We start from the raw sequence: 22595 nt of genomic DNA, 5'->3' as shown, positions 1-22595 counted from the left end.
AATGTGAATTGGTATCCTGGACTGGCTGGAGTCAGAGGGATTGTGGAAGGCACCGTTGGGGGGGAAAACCCCGCCCCGGCAATGGGAAGAAGGCTCAGAGCCAGGGGAGTGATGCTGGGAAAGACTTCCTCGAAAGCATTGCTGAGACCACTAGGCCTGAGCTGTGGTTTGTTTCCTTGAATAAAGATCCAACTTCACTGGCCTTGAGAGATTTATTTATTTTTGCTGCTGGCTCCAGCCCTGACATTTAGGTGGATTTGCTTTAATATCTGATCCAGGCCACGCTCCCTGCCCCCTTCCATCCCTAGACCTCAGCCAGTATTTCTTTCCAGCAATTTAAAATCCACTGTTTTACAAACAGTTAAATAGCAGTTTCAGGAACAGGGTGGCTTCTCAAAATGCACATCTCAGGTGTCAAAAGGCCTGGGCCAGCATTTGCCAGTAGCTTCGTAGGGAAAGGGTCAGCTGTAACTCTGTGGAGAGAAGGCAGTAGCTTCCCAAAAAATCCTGTTTCCTGCATCTTGCCTTCCCTTCCCTTCTTACTTTTGTTTGGATTTGAGTTTCTTGCCAGCTATGCCCTGTCAAAGCAATAAATTCTCACCTTGAGCCGCCTGGCTTGTGAGTTCAGTTTCCCCTGCGGTGAGGATATATCGGTATGGAAAATTCTGCAGGTTTAATAAAAGGAGAAGGTGATGAATTGCAAACAAGTGCACTCTATCCTACAAGCACTTTTACAATAAGCTCTGAGTGGGGGTGCAGGGGTGTTATTGCTCCTGCTTTCAAAAAACACTTGGTTCCTGTGAAGTATGGGGAGTGGAATTACTAGCATCAAAAATATTGTCATGGCTGCAACGCAGGTCAGTGATGGAAGAGGTCCTCTTCCTTTTGATGAAAACCAGGCTGTTGGAAAGCAATCGTTTTCCAGTGGTGTAAAACCACACAAAATTGGCGCATAATTGGAGGGGAGAGGGGTCGGTGCTGTGTTCGGAAGCGCAAAATGTGTGGCTTCTGGAATCGAATCCTTTCAATTGCAGAGTCCTGCAGACTCACTTAAATGTGACCCACTGAAAGGTTGGGGACACCACCAGCCCACCGCTGCCTTAAGCATTTGAAAGCAAGGATTCTTGATTTATTTCATTTTGTCTAAACACCATTTTATCCCACCCTTCATCGTAAAGTGACCCCAAGCTGGAGAACAATTTTTAAAAACCAAATGTATTTCAATCAGTAATCATAGAATGAGCAGGTGAAACACCAAAGAACAACTAGGATAGAATTATTATTATTATTATTATTATTATTATTATTAAACCCTGCCGATCTGGCTGGGTTTCCCCAGCCACTCTGGGCGGCTTTCAGCAGAATATAGAAACAATATAAATATAAATGGTTAGCTAATAGCCCAGCAAACGCCCTAGTGAATCGTCTAATTTGCAATCAATTAAATTACAGTGGTACCTCGGGTTAAGTACTTAATTAGTTCTGGAGGTCTGTTCTTAACCTGAAACTGTTCTTAACCTGAAGCACCACTTTAGCTAATAGGGCCTCCTGCTGCTGCTGCGCCGCTGGAGCACGATTTCTGTTCTCATCCTGAAACAAAGTTCTTAACCCGAGGTACTATTTCTGGGTTAGCGGAGTCTGTAACCTGAAGCGTATGTAACCTGAAGAGTATGTAACCCGAGGTACCACTATACCTAAGTCTGGTCTATATATTACATGAGTATTTCATAGAACGCTTTGTTTATACAGATGAACCTAGGAGCTTTGAGATGCAAAGATGCCACAGAGTGGCTGGGGAAACCCAGTCAGATGAATCATAGAATCATACAATGGTAGGGGTGGGAGGGACCCTGAGGGTCATCTAGTCCAACCCCCTGCAAGACCACTTACATCCCCTCCTTCCTATTTTATCCTCAAAACAACCCTATAAGGTAGGCTGGAATGAGAGGCAGTGACTGGCCCGAGGTCTCCCAGTGAGCTCTGGGTGGCCGAGTGGAAATTTGAACCCTGGTCTCCCAGGTCTTATAGTCCAGCTCAGGGGTCAGCAACCTTTTTCAGCTGTGGGCCAGTCCACCGTCCCTCAGACCTTGTGGGGGACTAGACTATATTTTGAATAAAAAAAAATATGAACGAATTCCTATGCCCCACAAATAACCCAGAGATGCATTTTAAATAAAAGCACACATTCTACACATGTAAAAACACCAGGCAGGCCCCACAAATAACCCAGAGATGCATTTTAAATAAAAGGACACATTCTGCTCCTGTAAAAACACACTGATTCCCAGAATATCTGGGGGCCGGATTGAGAAGACGATTGGGCCGCATCCAGCCCCCGGGCCTTAGTTTGCCTTCCCCTGGTCCAGCCCTTTAACTGCTAGACTATACTGGCTCTCAAGTCTCTTAAGTACAAATTGGTAAGAGGGGTTAAGTACCACACAATCACATATATCTGCTATGTCGTATTGAACGTAAAGGACCTGTGTTTGATGCACTGTGCGGGATCCATGAGGACCCTACTTTCTTTTTGTCTCAAGAGTAAAGAGAAAGAAAGAGAAGTCTTATTATCTGCCATTGATGTGCGCCAAGGAATTCAGAGAGCAATCCATCATGGCTGCGCGTCAATTTGAGCCTAATAGCAATTAAAAGCTTTGTGTTCGCTCCAGTGAAATGTATCCTTCAGAAATTATGTAGATTAATTGGCGTCTTGAAAGGGAGCATATGTTTGCCGTCTCATTCATTCCTCTGAATCTGAGACAGGCTGGTAAAAGGTTTGCTGGGAGGGAGTGTATTGAAGCCACCTTCTCACGCTTCCCTTTAAACTGGGGCCCATCACCCTGGGAAGGCAGCCCGTCTAAGAGAAGGAAAACCCTGATCCTAGGCCCTGGCGGGATGTCTTTGGGAGGAGAAAATGCTCAGGAATAAACTCTACACAGATCTGGAGTGGAGTATTTGACGCGGGTGGCACTGTGGTTTAAACCACAGAGCCTAGGACTTGCTGATCAGAAGGTCGGTAGTTCGAATCCCTGCGACGCGGTGAGCTCCCGTTGCTCGGTCCCTGCTCCTGCCAACCTAGCAGTTCGAAAGCACGTCAAAGTGCAAGTAGATAAATAGGTACCGCTCCGGCGGGAAGGTAAATGGCGTTTCCGTGCGCTGCTCTGGTTCACCAGAAGCGGCTTAGTCATGCTGGCCATATGACCCGGAAGCTGTACGCCGGCTCCCTCGGCCAATAAAGCGAGATGAGTGTCGCAACCCCAGATTCAGCCACGACTGGACCTAATGGTCAGGGGTCTCTTTACCTTTACTTTATGCCTCCTTCCAGCAATTCCTGCAGCCAAACTGGTGGTGCAAAACATCTTGCTCTTTTTTCCTTTGGATCACACCAACGAGGCCGGCGGGGGGGGGGGGGTGTCTTGTCATCTGGACCTCAGTACACACTGCCCAGGCTTTCTCCTTGGGGAAGTCACTTCTAGGGTTGCCATATAGTCTCTTTACCCACGACACGTCCTCTTTTTCAGGAATAAAATTTCTGTCTGGGTAGATTTTTAACGTTTGGCAAAATGACTGGGGGCTGTTGGTTTTTTGCTTCCAGTAACCCAATTTTTCTACTGCATTAGACTCGGACCTAAGATACCTGGCTAAGCTAGTCTGCAGCAGAGAATCACAACAGAGAAGCGTCTTAAACTAGCTATACATACTGTATAAATCCCTTCTCTTGTGACTGAACTAAAAGGATGCTAGCTCAGCTACAAGATCTTGGAGAAGGAGTCTGGGAGGGCAAGAGTTAACATCCCCCTGCCCTTAACGAGAGTCCATATGTACATGTTAAACAGATTAATAAATTGTTCTGTGCGCACACATAAATACTTTCATGTGGCAAGTGAGGGCGCAACATGTATATATTATTTAGTTGTTGAAAGTTGAGAACATTGCGGCTAGGAATATTATCACAAGCTTCTATAGCCTACATATAGTAGGGGCATTTGAAATGAGAGTCGTCAAAGGGATCTCTATTTAAAAGTAGGAGTTGGCAAATGTGGCCTCTTTTTAGCTCTTCAAAATATGGCAACCCTAGTAATGCAGCGGTTTGGCTTCACCCCTGGTGGCAAACTCCATTGTCTCTCGAGACTGACGGATGCCAAGAAAAGGGGATGTGACTAAGGCAGGATGGAGAACAGAAGATACCAGGCCCATGTAGCCATGTTGGGCCCACAACCGACCCCAGGGATTCAGATAAATGGTGCTTGCTCCCTACTTAGATTCCACTGAGCCTCTTGGGCTTGCCAATCCGAAGGTTGGCGGTTCGAATCCCTGCGACAGAGTGAGCTCCCGTTGCACTGTCTCTGCTCCTGCCAACCTAGCAGTTCAAAAGCACGCCAGTGCAAGTAGATAAATAGGTACCACTTTGGCGGGAAGGTCAACAGCGTTTCCGTGTGCACTGGTTTCCATCACGGTGTTCGGTTGCGCCAGAAGTGGTTTAGTCATGCCGGCCACATGATCTGAAAAGCTGTCTGTTGACAAATGCTGACTCCCTCGGCCTGAAAGCGAGATGAGCACCACAACCCCATAGTCGCCTTTGACTGGGCTTGACTGTCCAGGGGTCCTTTACCTTTTTTACCTAATCACCTTCTGAGCTTCGGGGACAAAGTCTTGAATTTATTTGTTTTTGTTTCATAGGACCATGACGACTTGAGGAACCACCTGTTCACAGTGGGCATGAAATTGGAGGCGGTGGATATGAAAGAGCCATGTAGGATTTGTCCCGCTACAATATCTAAGGTGAGAAATTTAAAATGGGGGAAGGCAGGGGTTGGACTAGATGACCCTTGGGTCCCTTCCAACTCTAAAATTCTGTGATTCTAACACAGATGGAAAATAATAATAATAATAATAATAATAATAATAATAATAATAATAATAATAATAGAGTTCTTACTTTCTCTTCCCCGTGAGGTCCTAGGGTAGGTTATTAGTAGTAAGCTCAATGGTGGGGGCACTCTTACCAAACTTTCCTTCAGCCAAAAAGAGCACTGCCACTTTATTTATTTATTTATTATATTGCATTTCTACCCCACCTTTTCCCCCAAGGCGCTCCAGGTGTCTTACCTGGTTCTCCCCCTCCCCATTTTATCCTCACAACAACCCTGTGAGGTAGGTTTCGGACCTGAAGTGTGAAAATTGCAGACCCACTTTTGCTGATGAGTATCCCGAACCTAGTATTTTTCCATGCAAAATGAAAGGAAAACACAAGGCTGGTTGGTCCCTGAACAGAGTTTACATTCGTTCTGTGTGTGTCGATGGCAGGGATTTTTCCTTAATGCAGAATTGTTTGGTTCCCTCCAGGTTTTTAACAACCATTTTGTTCAAGTAACCATCGACGACCTCCGTCCCGAAGGGAGCGCAGCCTCCATGATTTGCCACGCCGATTCCTTGGGGATCATGCCAGTACAGTGGTGCCTTAAAAATGGAGTCCACCTCACACCGCCCAAAGGTCTGTATATATATAGCTCTCTCTGGGCAAAAAGTCTTTCCTGTGTTTTCAGAGTGCTATGGTGCCCTGGCTAGCCCACAGCTTGTTTCGGATTTGATAGTGGGTTTCAGGGTTGCGTAACCCAGAACGTGAGACGTGGAAGAAGGCTATAAGTGCTGCCTGCTAAATCTGGAGAGAGGGACTCAGCCATGAAACTCCCAGGTATTCACTGTATTTTTTTCGTGTATAAGATGATGCATTTTGCTAAGAAAAAATCAGGCAAAAATTGGGTGTCGTCTTATACAGTGGTACCTCAGGTTAAGTACTTAATTCGTTCTGGAGGTCCTTTCTTAACCTGAAACTGTTCTTAACCTGAAGCACCACTTTAGCTAATGGGGCCTCCTGCTATAACCGCGCCGCCGGAGCCCGATTTCTGTTCTTATCCTGAAGCAAAGTTCTTAACCTGAAGCACTATTTCTGGGTTAGTGGTGTGTGTAACCTGAAGCGTCTGTAACCTGAAGCGTATGTAACCTGAGGTACCACTGTACACAGATAGTGAATGCAGAGGGGGGACGTGTGATTCATGGCAGCAGCAAGCAGGAGATTGGCAGTGGTGACTGGGCGGGCGATTGGTGGCTGTGGCAAGGCCTGCTGGCTATTGGCTGTGGCTGCGACAATTGGGCAGGCGATTGGCGGCTGCAGCAAGTGGGCAGGTGGGTTGGTGGCGGCAGTGAGCAGATAATTGGCAGCTGCGGCGAGGAGTGCGATCGGCAGTGGCTGTGGCAAGCGATCACCGGCGGGCAGGCGGGTGAGCGATTGGCGGAAGTGACCTCTCCCACCCCCCCTCCAAAAAGCTAAACAACTTAATTTCTTAATTTTGGGCGTCTTATACATGGGGGCGTCTTCTACACGGAAAAATACTGTATGTTTGAGAACTGGCATGGTGTACTGCAGCAGTCGCCAGCCTTTCTTGGGGACGCCTTTTTGCAATCACAAATTGGAGAAGCTGTTGTGGGCGCCGCAGGAACACCGCAACCAAGCACACACCGCAATCTGTTTTAATAGCAACTGCAGAATTGCCTCTTTCAGCAAGGGAAAGGCATTCAGGGGCACCAGGAAAGACCCGCAATGGTGACTCCTTGCATAGTGGTTCAAGTTTTGGCTTAATGCTAGAGAAACCTGGCATCATCTCTAAGCCTAACTCAGTGTGTCTCTAAGTCTAACCCACCCTACCTCACAGGGTTGTTGTGAGGATAATATATGGGGGGCAGAAGCATTTATTTACCCCCCCCAATAAGCTTTATTACCATTATTAACAACCCAAAATAAGGGACGCAGGTGGCGCGGTGGGTTAAACCACAGAGCCTAGGACTTGCTGATCAGAAGGTTGGCGGTTCGAATCCCCATGACGGGGTGAGCTCCTGTTGCTCGGTCCCAGCTCCTGCCAACCTAGCAGTTCGAAAGCACGTCAAAGTGCAAATAGATAAATAGGTACTGCTCCAGCGGGAAGCTAAACGGCGTTTCCATGCGCTGCTCTGGTTTGCCAGAAGCGGCTTGGTCATGCTGGCACATGACCCGGAAGCTGTACGCCGGCCCCTTGGCCAATAAAGCGAGATGAGCGCTGCAACCCCAGAGTCGGTCACGACTGGGCCTAACGGTCAGGGGTCCCTTTACCTTTTTAACAACCCAACAGTGCAATGGCAGTGTATTGCATCGCACCACATACAAAACAAGCGAGACATAAGTAACAAGAGAGATAGTGTCATTGCAGTTGAACTTCCAGTTCTAGGGTTCTATGAAATGGCGACACAACAATATTTTTCAAGACATCCTTATTTTTCCGAGCTGACACCTAAACACAATTAATAAATAAATTCTGCTTTATTATACCAACACAGCCTACTTTGGGGGCTGGTTTTCTGGGGACGGGTAGAGGTTAGACTGCATGTTTTTCCTAAATTGAATTTACCCCTTTTGCCTGGAGGCAGATTTAATATACATTCCTTCCCTGCTATTAAACAACTGGAAGAAGAATTGTGCGGCTTCCCTGGGGCCAAAAATAGACCCATGTGCTCTCTCTGTTTGGTGCCAGCCAGCAAATGAATCTCCATTAACTGCCAACAAATGTAAGCACTGTGCTGGCGCTGCTTATATTTACTAAGCTGGATTTATAGACCTCTTTTCTTTCTTTCTTAAACATTAAGAGCCATTGCGCCCTTTTATGAGCTGTTTAAGCGGAGGGAGCATTTGCTCAAGGATTACAGCACGTTGCAGAGAACGCTCAGCTATGCGCTCGAATGTAATAATGCGCTGCTCCTTGACTGCATGCTATTGCCAGCATCTGATATCTTAACACGGGCCGCTGCAGTTAATAAAACATTTAGCTGGTTATAAAAGGGCAGCTAGCCTCCAACATCTAACACCTGCTGCCTGAGGTTGATGGGAGTTGTAATTATTATTATTATTATTATTATTATTATTATTATTATTATTAATACGCCGCCCATTAATACGCCCGGGTGGAGAGGGTGGCGGAATTCAGGTTTTTGGGAGTGACTATCGATCAGGGCATGACTTGGAGCGCAAATACCACTGCTCTGGTGAAGAAGGCCCAGCAGAGAATTTATTTCCTCAGACTTTTAAAGAAGAACAATCTGAGTGAGAGACTGCTGGTGTCCTTCTACCGAGGCTCCATAGAGAGCATTCTCACATACTGTATTTGTGCCTGGTTCTCCAGCTGTACAGCTAGGAAGAGGAAGGTGCTCCAGAAGGTCATAACCACAGCCCAAAGGATTATTGGTCATCCCCTCCCATCTTTGGAAGAACTGTACGGTTCCCGTTGTCTTAGGAAAGCAAACAATATCCTGCAGGATGCATCTCACCCGGGACACAGTCTGTTTGTACTACTGCCTTCTGGCAGGAGATACAGAAACATCAAGTCAAGGACAAATAGACTGAAAAATAGTTTCTATCCAAGAGCCGTGGCCTTCTTAAATGCAGTAACTCGATAGTGTGACCTGGGAGTTTGATGGGTGTGGGTGTGGGTGTGGCTGGAATGTGGTTTGTTTGGTTGTTGTTGTTGTTTTGCTTTTGTTGTTTTTAAGGGATGGCATCCAATTTCATTGCACTTGTGCAATGTTGCACTTGTGTAATGACAATAAAGAATCTATCTATCTATCTATCTATCTGGCTGGGTCCCCCCAGCCACTCTGGGCGGCTTCCAACAAAACACTAAAATACAATAACCTATTAAACATTAAAAGCTTCCCTAAACAGGCCTGCCTTTAGATGTCTTCTAAAAGTCTGGTAGTTGTTCCTCTCTTTGACATCTGGTGGGAGGGCGTTCCACAGGGCAGGTGCCACCACCAAGAAGGCCCTCTGCCTGGTTCCCTGTAACCTCACTTCTCACAGTGAGGGAACTGCCAGAAGGCCCTCGGAGCTGGACCTCAGTGTCCGGGCAGAACGATGGAGGTGGAGATGCTCCTTCAGGTATACTTCAGGTAGTACAACGCACCTGAACCGCACCCGGTTGGAGAAGGGCTGACTTCAGGCATGACCAAAGTCCAAAATTTCAGTAAGTGCATGGGTGGAAGAACAGAGCAGTGAAGACAGCTGGAGATTTGAGGCTGCAGCAGATCCAGCTGCCAAAGAGGCAAGCCGCCGTTCTTCAAAGGGACCTTGGCAGTGGGAACTTTTTGGTACCCAGAATCATAGAACTGCAGAATGCAAAGGGACCCCTGGGTCATCTAGTCCAACCCCCTGTTGCAATGCAGGAATCTCAGCTAAAGCATCCATGACAGATGGCCATCCAACCTCTGCTTTAAAACCTCCAGGGAAGGAGAGTCGTCACCTTCCAAGCTGCCAAACTGCTTTTACCGTCCAGAATTTCTTCCTAATGTTTAGTTGGAATCTCCTTTGAATATGTTGGTTCAATTCCTACCCTCTGGGCAGCTTCTAAGAAATTATTAAATCACAGAAAAACATCTAATATTAAAAACTTCCCTATACAGGACTGCTTTCAGACGTCTTCTAAAAGCCATATAGTTATAGTATTTATCTGTTTGACATCCAATGGGAGGGCATTCCAGAGGGTGGGTGCCACTACCGAGAAGGCCCTGTAACTTCACTTCTCTCAGTGAGGGAACCACCAGAAGGCCCTCGGAGCTGGATATCAGTGTCTGGGCTGAACGATGGGGGTGGAGATGCTCCTTCTTATGTCCTTCTATTCAGTGCTAGAAAAAAAAAAGAGGTGCCAGAACTCACCTCTGTTTTCTTATAACGACAAAGGCGCCCACCTGAGAGGTGTCCAAATTGAGTTCCGGCGAGTTGAGGCTGAAAAATAAAGCCCTGTTTATATTCTTATGCGTTGTCTTGCAGGTTGTTCTAGCCAGGACTTCGACTGGGCAGATTACCAGAAGCAATGTGGAACTGAAGCAGCTCCCCAGTTCTGCTTCAGAAATGTAAGATACCGTTTTCCTTTTCTAAAAAGGTTTGTTGATTTAATTGAGACAGATTTTATTTTTATTTTTTTTGGCTGGCTGCAGACGTAAGAAAGGGGGGAAACTTCATCTTCTGACACCAATGCAAATATCCCATCGATATGTAAACTGATATAGGCAACCCATGTGTCCAAATCTAGTGAGGACCACTGTGGTGCAGTGGTTAGAGTGTTGGACTAGGACCGGGGAGACCAGAGTTTGAATCCCTCCTCAGCTGTGAAACCCGCTGCGTGACCTTGGGGCCCAGTCACGGTCTCTCAGCCTAACCTACATCACAGGGTTGTTGTGGGATGATAAAATGGGAAGAGAACCATCGATGTCTCCTTGGAGGAAAGGTGAGGCATAAATATGATAAAAGACCTAAACGATATTGATGTTCACAAGCTGTGCGTTCAGACTTAGTGTTATGTACTGAGTTGAATAGGATCCAAAATGCAGCAGTCTGATTGGTCCTAGAACAATTGGATTCAGAATGCAGCAGTCTGGTTGGTCCTGGAACAATGCAGCAGTATGATTGGTCCGCAGGAGCCACCCAATCCAGCTCCAGGTGGAAGTGAATCCGCAACCTGATTGGCCTACAGGAGAATCCCGGAATTAGCCAATCACCTGGGGCCCGTTGTGTAAATAATGTATATAAAGCAGACATTTGGGGGGAACTTTTATTCCTCACTACTATGAGCTGAATAAAGAGCATGAAATCCACACTCGACTCTGAGTATATTTCACTTAGAAAGGGCAGCGAGATCTTCAGACTGCTTTTCTTTTATATCTGCTAATCCCACACCGGCCTCCTCATTTGCTGGTTCTTAGCTTTCACCTTTCAGCACCACAAACTAAGCAACAGGGACTGCTTAAACCATGAGGGGGAGGGGGAGGAAATGCAGCATTTATCTTTTTAAAAATAAAAACAACCCATCAACAACATAGCATCCCCTCCTGGGCATCTGAGCCTCTGGCCTGGTGGGAAAATGTATGCGGTGGACAAAATAGGGAGGCCGGAAGCAGCCCGGAGGCTGGGGTCCACCAAAGTGATGCTCCCTAGATTCAGCCGGACTCCTTTCCCCATAAACCCTAGGTAGAATGGCCCCTGCCCAAAAGGATGGTGGGAGATGTAGTCCCAAGCAACATCTGCAGGCCACCACATTGGTTACGCCTGCTAGGGAGCATTGGGAAATTTTGTTTCACCGAGCGCAGGAAACTGCCTGACACCGAGTTGGTCCATTGGACTCCATTGCCCTGGTGTCATCTCCTCTGAAGGACAGCTCCAGGCAGAGACGAACCATTGCTGATCCTCCTTCCCAGCATCCTTTTCAACTGGAAACTTGGCGGATGGAACCCGGAACTGGGTGGGGTTGCATAGAGTTCCCCTTCGAGAAGGAGTTGGAGGAAAAATAGGAGCAGAGTAGAAAACATAGGAAGATTCCTTATACCTGGTCCATCCAGGTCAGTGCTGTCTACACAGACTGGCAGCAGCTCTCCTGGGCTTTGTGTAGGGGGCATTCCCAGTCCCACTTGCAGGTGTCAGAGATTGAAACAGGGAGCTTCTACATCTGGCCTCCCCAAACTCGGCCCTCCAGCTGTTTTGGGACTACAACTCCCATCATCCCTAACTAACAGGACCAGTGGTCAGGGATGATGGGAATTGTAGTCCCAAAACAGCTGAAGGGCTGAGTTTGGGGATGCCAGTTCTACATGATTGGCTGGCGCTTCACCAATGAGCTTCAGGTTTTGCCTTCTCTTGGTCAGCTGTTAGAATTCTATAATCATTTCCCTCTCGTTTGAGGGTTAAAAAACCCTCTTTTTCTCACTCCTTGCTTCCCTTGCCACCCGTAGCTTGAGTTTTCCTGTCCTGTAAAGCTGGGCTGCATTATCTCTGCCCGTTCTTGAGAAGCTCCTTCCTTTCTATTTCTTACAGTAAGATTGCGGGAGAGAAATTTTGAGTCCGTTCACCTTTCAGTGAGCACCCACCTAATTTGTACCAAATTCTCCAGACCAAATTCTCGCTTCTTATAATTTTGTGAGGCAGTTCGCCAACCCAAGAACGGTCACAGAAATGCGTATTAGGGCAAACTAACATGGAAAAAACGCATTATATTATGGGAAATGACTTGCAGGAAGTGTTTGTGTCAAGAGAAACCTGTAGCTTTGTCAAATATAAAGTGCACAGTGTAGCTTTGCTGTCTAATCCATCATAGCAATGTTGCAAGGCAATAAGGTAACTGATTTGAGTGTTTTAAAACAACTGGCCATTATTTGACAAAATGTGAAAGGTCAAAATGCTTGTGAAATTTTGTGCCGGTGTGTTTGTTTGTTTGTTTTGTAAAACTTTTTCAAACCAGTGAAGAAACGGTGCAAAAAGAACTTGACGCTTGGAACAAATGAGAAACTAAGTGGAACCAAAGTGGTCAGATTATTCCATCCACATCAATGCATGTCCTTTTAAAAAGAATATTCAGCTGCTCACTTAGTCACCGTCAGTTTATTTATATATACCACACTTTCCACGAATACATTTCTGCTCAAAATGATTCATGGAAAATTAACAGCCTAAATAAAAACCCAGAGTGCTATAAAATAATGCTTAACAGCTCCTCAGTGAACACACTTTGTTCTATTATATCAGAACTGTTATTGAGCGTAGAGCTACGATATCTAATACCTTTGCAGTCCAAGGAAGCCTCAAAGCTGTTGGCATTGGGGTCTAGCAACGCACCCCCCCCCAAAAAAAAAAACCCCTTCAAAACTTTAATGGTGCTAAGAATTGCTAGGAGACCCCTGTTCCCCTCACAGAACTTCAGTTCGCAGAGTTCCCTGGGAAGAGGGATTGATTGGTTGATAAACCAATGATGTTCACCTGTCTCATTTCGCCCACGAGGAATCGGCGCTCTGGGAGGGAAATATGGGTCTCCCAGCAACACTCAGCACCTTAAATGGGGGGGGGGACACTACACTTCCAGATGGGCGGGGAATAATAATAATAATAATAATAATAATAATAATAATAATAATAATTTTATTATTATTATTATTATTATTATTATTATTATTATTATTATTATTAGTGCTATTTAAAGTGGTGCAATAGTATTTTAAATGTCTGGTGCTCAAAAGGTCAGGAATTCCCCTTAAAGTTCTTCTGGTAACAGCCATCGCATGAAGGCAACTATGGCAGGCGTGTGGATATAATTTATATATATATTATTTATTTGGACACAGTTTTAGATTTGGGACTAACATGGCTCTCTCAATTTTCCCTTTAACAAGCTGCTTGAGATCCTCTTCAAATCAGTACCCATTAATCTCTGCACTCTTTTAAGCGGTCTCGCATGGTGGTGATTGATGAATGTCTTATTAACAAAGTTCAGATTGCAGACCCTCAACATTTAATGGCTTTGCTTAGCCTGAATGCAGTAGGAACTGGTGTGCTTTCAATGGTCCAGGATCAGTATCTTTAATCCATTCTCTCTCCCCCGCCCTCCATCCGAGGTAAATCTCAATATCTATCAAATAAACGCCACAAAACAACTTGAGGATTGTGTCAATTTCCGTCATTTGTTCAGTTGAGGAAATATTACATGGGTGACAAAGGCCAAGCAATTGTATGGCCAGGGCCAGCTTCTCAGATCAAACTTAAATTTCGTGCTTGGAAGCGTTGACACATCTCAATCATTCGGTTAGTTATTCGTAATTGCAGTTATTGCAGTTATCACCGAAAACATTGGACACCTGTTGAACCAGAAGTGTTAGGGGAATGGACATACAGTGGTACCTCGGGTTAAGAACTTAATTCATTCCGGAGGTCTGTTCTTAACCTGAAACTCTTCTTAACCTGAGGTACCACTTTAGCTAATGGGGCCTCCTGCTTCTGCTGCGCCACCGCTGCACGATTTCTGTTCTCATCCTGAAGCAAAGTTCTTAACCCGAGGTAATATTTCTGGGTTAACGGAGTCTGTAACCTGAAGCGTCTGTAACCTGAAGCGTATGTAACCCGAGGTACCACTGTATTCAAGATGAGCATCCAGCCCTCTTTTAAGCCGCCGGCAATGTCCTGAAAACTAGACAAAGCGCTGCTATCTGCACAGGGGCCAAAGGGTACAAAACTAAGGCTATGTGGCTGTCTCTTTCAGGTATCCTTCAGCCGAGGCTTTACGAAAAACATGAAACTGGAGGCCGTGAACCCCAAGAACCAGGCTGAAATCTGTGTGGCTTCCGTCATCTCAGTAAAAGGGAGGTTAATGTGGCTCCGCTTGGAAGGTAAGTTAGAATATCTATTACCGTGTTTTTTGCTCCATAAGACGCACTTTTATCTTCCTAAAAAGTAAGGGGGAATGTCTGTGCGTCTTATGGAGCGAATGCGTGGTCCCTGGAGCCAAATTGCCCAGGGGCTAAAAACAGATCATGCTTTTTTTTTTAAAAAAAAAAAGGGGAAGTGGGTGTTGAAACAAAGCTGGTGATTGTTTGCCAATCAGGGAGAGAGATAAGGGACGCTAGAGATAAAGGAGGCTGCCTAGGAGGGGGAGGTAAAGACAGCAAACTTACAAAGGAGGGAAACAGGAAGACTAAAGCAATAAGGAGAGAAATTAGAAGAGAAGGACGAGCAGAAAACTGCTCCAGCTAAGGAAAAGAAACTAAGGCAAACAAGAGGGAAGGGAGTGTTGAAAGGAAACAGCTGATCGGTGGGATCGAAAGAGAGATAAGAGACAGTAGCGGAGGCTGCCTTGAAGGGGGGCCGGTAAAAGCCCATGGATCCTCAGGATTTTTACATTGGGTCACCCCAAATTCACCATCAGATCACATAACATGTCCATGGCTACAGCCTGCACCAAGAAAATCACACATCGACTGTTTCTTGGGGCTGCAATGGTGCAAAAATGTGGTTACAAAGCACGGATCCACATGGATCCTCAGGATTTTTGCATTGGGTCACCCCAAATTCACCATCAGATCCTCCTCCCAAAACTAGGTGCGTCTTATGGAGCAAAAAATACTGTATATTTTGTAGTTTTCAATGCGCGGGGGCGGCCTTATAGGCTCAGGGCATGGGTCGGCAACAGAGCGCCCATGGGCACCCATACGCCCTCAGAGGCCTTCACTGGTGCCCACGGGATTCTGTAGAAATTGGGCTTGAAGGAAGAAGCACAAGGAAGCCTTCTGTCAACTGTTGTGCTATGTAGACTTCTGGGATATTTTACTTTGGATAAAGAATACCTGCAAGATACTCACTTGCAGAGAAGAAAAGAAGGCTTTGTTTAATCTTAATTGTGGTGGGGAGATCTCAGCTGGGGAGGAAGGAGTCAGCACACACCCCACTGTGCCAAGTTAGGGGGTATTTTTTCTAGTTGCCGTTAAAGGAGAAGAAGCTGCCATTTTGTCTGACTCGACTGGTGGCGCAGAAACTGTGTTTGCTGCAGAGCTGATCTCTTACCTGGGCTCATTGCACCCCCTTGTTTCCTCCTCTCCCCAAACCCCACCACCACCTTAGCAGCGCTATTTTCAGCTAAATTGTTTCCAGTTGGGCCTGAAATTATAAGCGGCGATTGGCCACTTGATTGTTGCGGGGGGGGGGGAGGGGAGATGCCTAAAATCGCTCAGCTGTCGGAACAAAGTGCAAGCCCAAAATTGTAAGTGGCAATTGTAAGTGACACGAGCGGTTGTGTGCTGTGTTCTGGTGGGTGAGCGATTTTAGGTACACCCCCCCCCCCAACAATTAAGCAGCCAATCACCACTTACAATCTCGGGCTCGCGCCAAAAAACCATTCACGTGTCCCCCCTCAGCACTACCCATGTATAAATTTTGAGCCTCCTTTTTGGGTCAAAGAAGCTCGTTGTATACACGGAAAAATACGGTATTGTGATGTTGGCATCTGTATATGTAACCTGATTGCTGTTGTGCTAGCACTTTCTCTCTCTCGCTCGCTCTCTTTATATATATATATGTCAGAATTTTTAAAATGCAGCAGCCTTGTTTATCTTTAGGGCCTCATATGATGAAAGGATATTTTGGAACAGAGAGATTATTCCTTGCTGCATGTCTTACCCTTTTGAGATGGAGGAGACGACTTCTGCTGCCGCCTTCCTGGCTTTCAAATGGCATAATAAATATGCTTTTATAGGTTCACAGGTGCCTGCTTCAGAATACATCGTCGATGTGGAGTCAATGAACATATTCCCAGTTGGCTGGTGTGAAGCGAATGCTTACAAGCTCTCGACGCCGCATAAAGCCGTGTGTAAGTACACGAAAGAGCAAAATTTGGGCTGTTAACCTTTACTGTGTTGTTTCAGCAGCTAGGCCTTAGTTGGCGGAACGTGAAGAGATTCGGGGAGCTTCCGGGCTGTCGCTGCTTTCGAGAGGAATGCAGTCAAACCCTCGCAAATTGTGCAATTATAGTTGGTTGGGAACCTGGCACAGCAAAACCCACTTCTGTTGATGCAGCCTAGAATAGTGTTAGCTTTTTTTTGCTGCTGCATCACCCTGTTGACTCATGTTAAGCTTGTGGTCCACAAAGACCCCAAGATCCTTTTCACATGTACAGTGGTACCTTGGTTATCAAACTTAATCCGTTCCGGAAGTCCGTTCCAAAACCGAAGCGTTCCAAAACTAAGGCGCACTTTCCCATAGAAAGCAATGCAAAACGGATTAAGCCGTTCCAGACTTTTAAAAACATCCCCTAAAACAGCAATTTAACATGAATTTTTCTATCTAACGAGACCATTGATCCATAAAATGAAAGCAAGAAACAATGTACTGCAGTCACACAATCAATCAATCAGTAGCTGAACTGGGTTCCACACAATCACAAAAACAAAACAAAAAGAACCGCAAAAACAAAAACGCAAAATAGATAGCAAAAACAGACCCCTCAGCGTAGCACTCAAAATAGAAGTGTGGCGCTCAAATCGGAAGCATAACACTCAAATTGGAAGTATAACACTCAAAATGGAAGTGTGGCACTCAAATTGGAAGCGTGGCACTCAAAACAGAGCACGTTCAGCTTTTGAAAAAAGTTTGCAATCCGGAACACTTACTTCTGGGTTTGCAGAGTTTGGGTTCCAAGTTGTTTGAGTACCAAGGCGTTTGAGAACCAAGGTACCACTGTACTGCTAGTACGTCAGGTGCCCCTCCATCCTATATTTGTGCAGCTGGTTCTTCCTGCCTAAGTGCAGGACTTGACATTTGTCCCTATTGAAATTCCTTTTGTTCGTTTGGGCCCAGTTCTCCAGCAGCCCCAAATATGGATCTCTCACCTCAACCCTAGCTTGACCCCGTGGGGCTGCATTTGCCTAGACGCCTACTCCTTGAGTAAAGAAAAAAATCATCTCATGGGAGCAGGTTGACAACTGTATTTTAATTGTTGGGGAATAAGGTGATTGAAAGGGACACAGGTGGCGCTGTGGGTTAAACCACAGAGTCAAGGACTTGCCGATCAGAATGTTGGCGGTTCGAATCCCTGCGACGGGGTGAGCTCCCATTGCTCGGTCCCTGCTCCTACCAACCTAGCAGTTTGAAAGCATGTCAAAGTGCAAGTAGATAAATAGGTACCACTCCGGCGGGAAGGTAAACGGTGTTTCTGTGTGCTGCTCTGGTTCGCCAGAAGCAGCTTAGTCATGCAGGCCAAATGACCCGGAAGCGGTACGCCGGCTCCCTCGGCCAATAAAGCAAGATGAGCGCCGCAACCCCAGAATCGGCCACGACTGGACCTAATGGTCAGGGGTCCCTTTACCCTTTACCTTTTAAGGTGGTTGAAAACGATGAGAAGGAACTATGGACTCTATTAGTTTGCTGTTTGGTGGGTCAGGATGGGACATAGCTTGCCTGTTGAATGTAAAATACAGAATGGAACAAATGGCAAGCCTTGCACAGAAATTTGCAGGTCATGTTGGAAAATACGAAGGTTTTCTTACAGAGCAAAACACATTTGGCTTTTAAAATCAAGGAGCTATGCCCAATTTGGGAGAACACAACAGAGGCAGCAGTACACAGCCTTCATTGCTATTAATACATTAAGTGAATAAAGACACCAGGGGTAATCAAGCGAGCAAAATCTAGCAGCGTAATAAGATTGTTGGTGTATTATTATTATTAAAGTACAGATCCTGTAAAAGCAAGATGAGTGATCCTGTGGAGAGTCATTCAGCCTGCTTCTTAATGAAGCTGAAGCCTAATTGTTTGCCGCGCACACAGTTAAGCAAGCCAGCATTTAATATCAGTGCAGTTATGCCAAAGGGGTGTCCATGTTACTGGGGCTGCACATGCAAACAGCTACAACTCCCAGCACCCTTAGCAAAATATATTTCCCAGGATTGGGGAGGGGGGAGGCAGATGCTATAGTAATAATAATAATAATAATAATAATACAGTCGTACCTTGTTTTGCGGCCGAAAAGGACGCAGGGCAAAGTGCTGCGTCTGCGCGAGCGGAGCGACTGGCGCTTCTGCACATGTGCAAAGCGTGATTTAGCGCTTCTGCGCTAGTGGCAAACCCAGAAGTAACCCGATCCGGTACTTCCAGGTTTGCCGGAATGGACGCTAGACAAGGCAGACGTTTGTGGAGGTATTACTGTAATAATGATAATTTATTACTTATACCCCGCCCATCTGGCTGGGTTTCCCCAGCCACTCTGGGCGGCTTCCAACAGAACACTAAAATGCAATAACCTATTAACCATTAAAAGCTTCCCTAAACAGGGCTGCCTTCAGATGTCCTCTAAAAGTTTGGTAGTTGTTCTTCTCTTTGACATCTGGTGGGAAGGCGTTCCATAAGGCGTTACACTTGTTTGAACGAAGAGTGGAATAGAAATGCTAACCAAAGTCTAACAAAACGTCTGGAGGGGCCACAGCTTCCCCATCTGTGCCCAGCACAGTGCAGTTAATAAAATTGACAGCTGTTTGTCATAACCGCTGCATTGATTTTCCATGTTCAGAGGAAGAACCTGATATGGGTGCCAAACACTTGGAGTTTGTAGAGGGTCGGGCTGGCCTTGTAAACTTCTCCATCAGGTCTACTTGGCTATGTTTGGGGACCAAATGAACTTCTAATTCGATCCAACAAAGCAGTTATTATGTCTGGGGGAGGGGGAGGAAATCTGGCCTTGCTTGCAGATTTGAAGTCCCCCCCCCCTCCCCACCAAGAACAGAATCTGTTAGACATTTAAAAGCATGCATTACCAAAATTGTGTTGTTCTCGCTCTCTCGCTCTGCAGTGCAAAGGAAGAGGAAGATTGCCGTTGTGCAGCCCGAAAAGCAGTAAGTAGGCACTTAAAATGTAAATAACACAGCAGCTTTAATATGTAAATAATAAATAAGATTTGCAGCTAAGCCGAATGGCAGTCGTGCTGAAGCTTACAGCACAGGGCGTGCATAGATATTTTCCTTAAAACGATGCCTGTGCGCATGGTTAGAATGTGCATTGTCTGACTTCGATGAGCACAGCTTTGCGTGTTTTCATCTGCAGATCTTAAGGGGATGTCTAAAAAAAACCCTCATGTATTGGTTGTGTCTCAATGGGCAGGCGGGGTGGGTGGGCAGAATTTGATCCCCCTACCCACCTTGTGGGACGCAGGTGGCGCTGTGGGTTAAACCACAGAGCCTCTTGGGCTTGCTCATCAGAAGGTCGGCGGTTCGAATCCCCGTGATGGGGTGAGCTCCCGTTGCTCAGTCCCAGCTCCTGCCAACCTAGGAGTTCAAAAGCACGTCAAAGTGCAAGTAGATAAATAGGTACCGCTCCAGCGGGAAGGTAAAATAATAATAATAATAATAATTTATTATTTATACCCCACCCATCAGGCTGAGTTTCCCCAGCCACTCTGGGCGGCTCCCAATCAAGGATTAAAAACAATACAGTGTTAAATATTAAAAACTTCCCTGAACAGGGCTGCCTTCAGATGTCTTTTAAAGATAGGATAGCTACTTATTTCCTTCACATCTGAAGGGAGGGTGTTTCCGTGCACTGCTCTGGTTCGCCAGAAGCGGCTTAGTCATGCTGGCCACATGACCCGGAAGCTGTACGCCGGCTCCCTTGTCCAGTAAAGCGAGATAAGCGCCACAACTCCAGAGTCGGTCACGACTGGACCTAATAGTCAGGGATCCCTTTACCTTTACCTTTACCCACCTTGTGTCAGGGACTTGAGCCTGCTGATACTCTCCTTGGTAGGGAAGGTGGGGCGGTCTACCATTTGGTGACCAGAACATGTTTAATAATAATAATAATAATAATAATAATAATAATAATAATAAATTTTATTTATATCCCGCCTTCCCCAGCCGACGCCGGGCTCATGGCAGCTAACAACAATAAAACAGTACAAAAGTACAGCACAAACAACACTCTAAAATGATTCATTATCAAATTAATTCAAATCAAGCCACTGGCAACCATTGGGCCAGAGCTCCGTGAAGATTGCCGAGGGAGGGAGTCAGGCTGTGCCCTGGCCAAAGGCCTGGTGGAACAGCTCTGTCTTGCAGGCCCTGCGGAAAGATGTCAAGTCCTGCAGGGCCCTAGTCTCTTGTGACAGAGTGTTCCACCAGATCGGAGCCACAGCCGAAAAAGCCCTGGCTCTAGTTGAGGCCAGCCTAACTTCTCTGTGGCCTGGGACCTTCAAGATGTTTTTATTTGAAGACCGTAAGTTTCTCTGTGGGGCATACCAGGAGAGGCGGTCCTGTAGGTACCAGGGTCCTAGGCCGTATAGGGCTTTAAAGGTTAAAACCAGCACCTTAAACCTGATCCTGTACTCCACCGGTAGCCAGTGCAGCTGGTATAGTACTGGGTGAATGTGATCTCGCAGGGTAACCCCGTAAGGAGTCTCGCTGCAGCATTCTGCACCCGCTAGAGTTCCTGGGTCAGTCTCAAGGGCAGCTCCACGTAGAGCGAGTTACAATAATCCAGTCTGGAGGTGACCGTTGTGTGGATCACAGTGGCTAGGTCAGGACGAGACCTAAGCCAACTGCTTAGCTTGGCGGAGATGGGGAAATGCTGCCTTTGTTATAGCTGCAATCTGCGCCTCCATGGAAAGGGAGGTGTCGAAGATTACACCCAAACTCCCTAACGGACGGTGCTGGCACTAATTGCGCCCCCGCAAGAGATGGGAGTTGCCCCCCCCCATCCCATATCGTCCCGTCCCAGCCACAGGACCTCTGTCTTCGAAGGATTTAGCTTCAACCAGCTCCCACGTCTCTTGTGTTAATTCACAATTCCCTAAACAACTTAAGCCCAACATACCTTTAAGCCCTGATTCCTTACGCTCCACCTCGATTGCCGAGATCTGTTGATGGGGTGTTTTCGGTGCTCCTCCATGTCTCTGGGGTTCCAGGGACCCAAGCTTTTAGTGTGCGGAACTCCTGGCCACTAGAAACTTCCTGGGATTTGTTCCTGCTTTCTTTAAGACATCTTTTTTAAAAACGGTACTGTGTAGACAGGCCCTTGAAACATGATTAAAAAGCAAAACATAAACCAGTCTTTTCTGATGTCATTGTAGCGCTGACTTTTTTATGTTACAGAGTGTCTTGTTAGATTTGCTATGAAAGTGCAGTTTGTCACCATACAGATAAAATAAATAATAATAATAACATAAGGGAACATAACTCGTAACCTTAACACTGGAAATGTGGAGAGGCCGCAATGAATAAATATGACGTCTTGCGTCAGGCAACCCTGATCCATCTTCAGGTTTCACAGAATTTAAATGTAGGTTTTTGTCATCCATCAGGTTACCACACGGAGAGCCTGTGGAGAAAAAAATCCACGAGCCATTCATGCTTCCACAGACAGACGCAATAGGTGAGTTTCTTGGGTGCTGTTAAATGAACCTTGTGGGCATGGAAGCAATTATAGCAGGGTTGGAGAACTTGTGGCCTTTTAGACATTGTTGGACTACAGATCCCATTGTCCCCTGCCAGCATAGCCAATGGTCAGGAATAATGGGAATTGTAGTCTAATAGCATCTGGGAAGCAGCAAGGTTCTTCATCTGTGCTTTACATGAATCCTGACCATTATGGGCCATTAAATGTTCCCGTAATTATCATTTTAATTTTGGCTCACTCCTCAGATTTAGCACTCGTGGCTAAATAAATCTGACCTGACAGGGAAACAGCAGAAGACAGGATCTCAAAATGGTGCAGACATCTGCCCCCTCCATCACCTGAATTGCAGATATTAATATTGCACAACTTGAAGCAATAGGATGACTCCTCTTGGATGAATAAAAACTGACTCTTCTTGGAATAAAAAATTGTCCAGACCCAAAATATGGTTTCAAAGCTTTACTAACAGAACTTCCTTCAAACATAATAATCAATGTTGCATCCAAATAGTCGTGTAATATCATGTGCATGTCCAGCACAGGTTCATCTTCTTGCAAATTTGAAATAGCTGCGAGCAGAACTAAAATCAAAAGTCTGCCTCTCTCCACACAGCCTCCATCTCTGCTATGCACGAGAGACCTCATAATCACATCCTTTGCTCCATGTGGCTCCCAGAGAAAGACTCAGAGGCCTTCAAAATGGAGATTTGCAACTGAATAACCCTCTCCTGTGATCTAAAGTTAAGCACCATGCTGAGAGCTAGCGAACATCTTATGTTCGTTATCAGCCGATTTAGGTGCTCAGAGAACTCTTCTTAACTTCAGTGGAA

The 22595-nt window shown here is 46.0% G+C and overlaps 1 protein-coding gene across 3 annotated transcripts in view; it reads left to right on the top strand.

Annotated features, from left to right (window-relative positions):
* The window catches only part of SFMBT2 (Scm like with four mbt domains 2), a 69927-nt gene that overhangs the window by 32959 nt on the left and 14373 nt on the right, over positions 1–22595 (top strand). For all 3 annotated transcript variants that reach the window (XM_081879716.1, XM_081879717.1, XM_081879715.1), the window contains 7 exons: positions 4678–4779; positions 5344–5491; positions 9848–9930; positions 14097–14223; positions 16083–16196; positions 19170–19212; positions 21672–21742. In XM_081879716.1, coding sequence (XP_081735842.1) covers positions 4678–4779; positions 5344–5491; positions 9848–9930; positions 14097–14223; positions 16083–16196; positions 19170–19212; positions 21672–21742 — 688 coding nt within the window. The remainder of the gene's footprint in view (positions 1–4677; positions 4780–5343; positions 5492–9847; positions 9931–14096; positions 14224–16082; positions 16197–19169; positions 19213–21671; positions 21743–22595) is intronic.

This window comes from Podarcis erhardii, assembly GCF_964252035.2.
Source record: "Podarcis erhardii genome assembly, chromosome: 10".
Lineage (NCBI taxonomy): Eukaryota > Metazoa > Chordata > Lepidosauria > Squamata > Lacertidae > Podarcis > Podarcis erhardii.
This window is presented reverse-complemented; position numbering and strand designations above follow the sequence as displayed.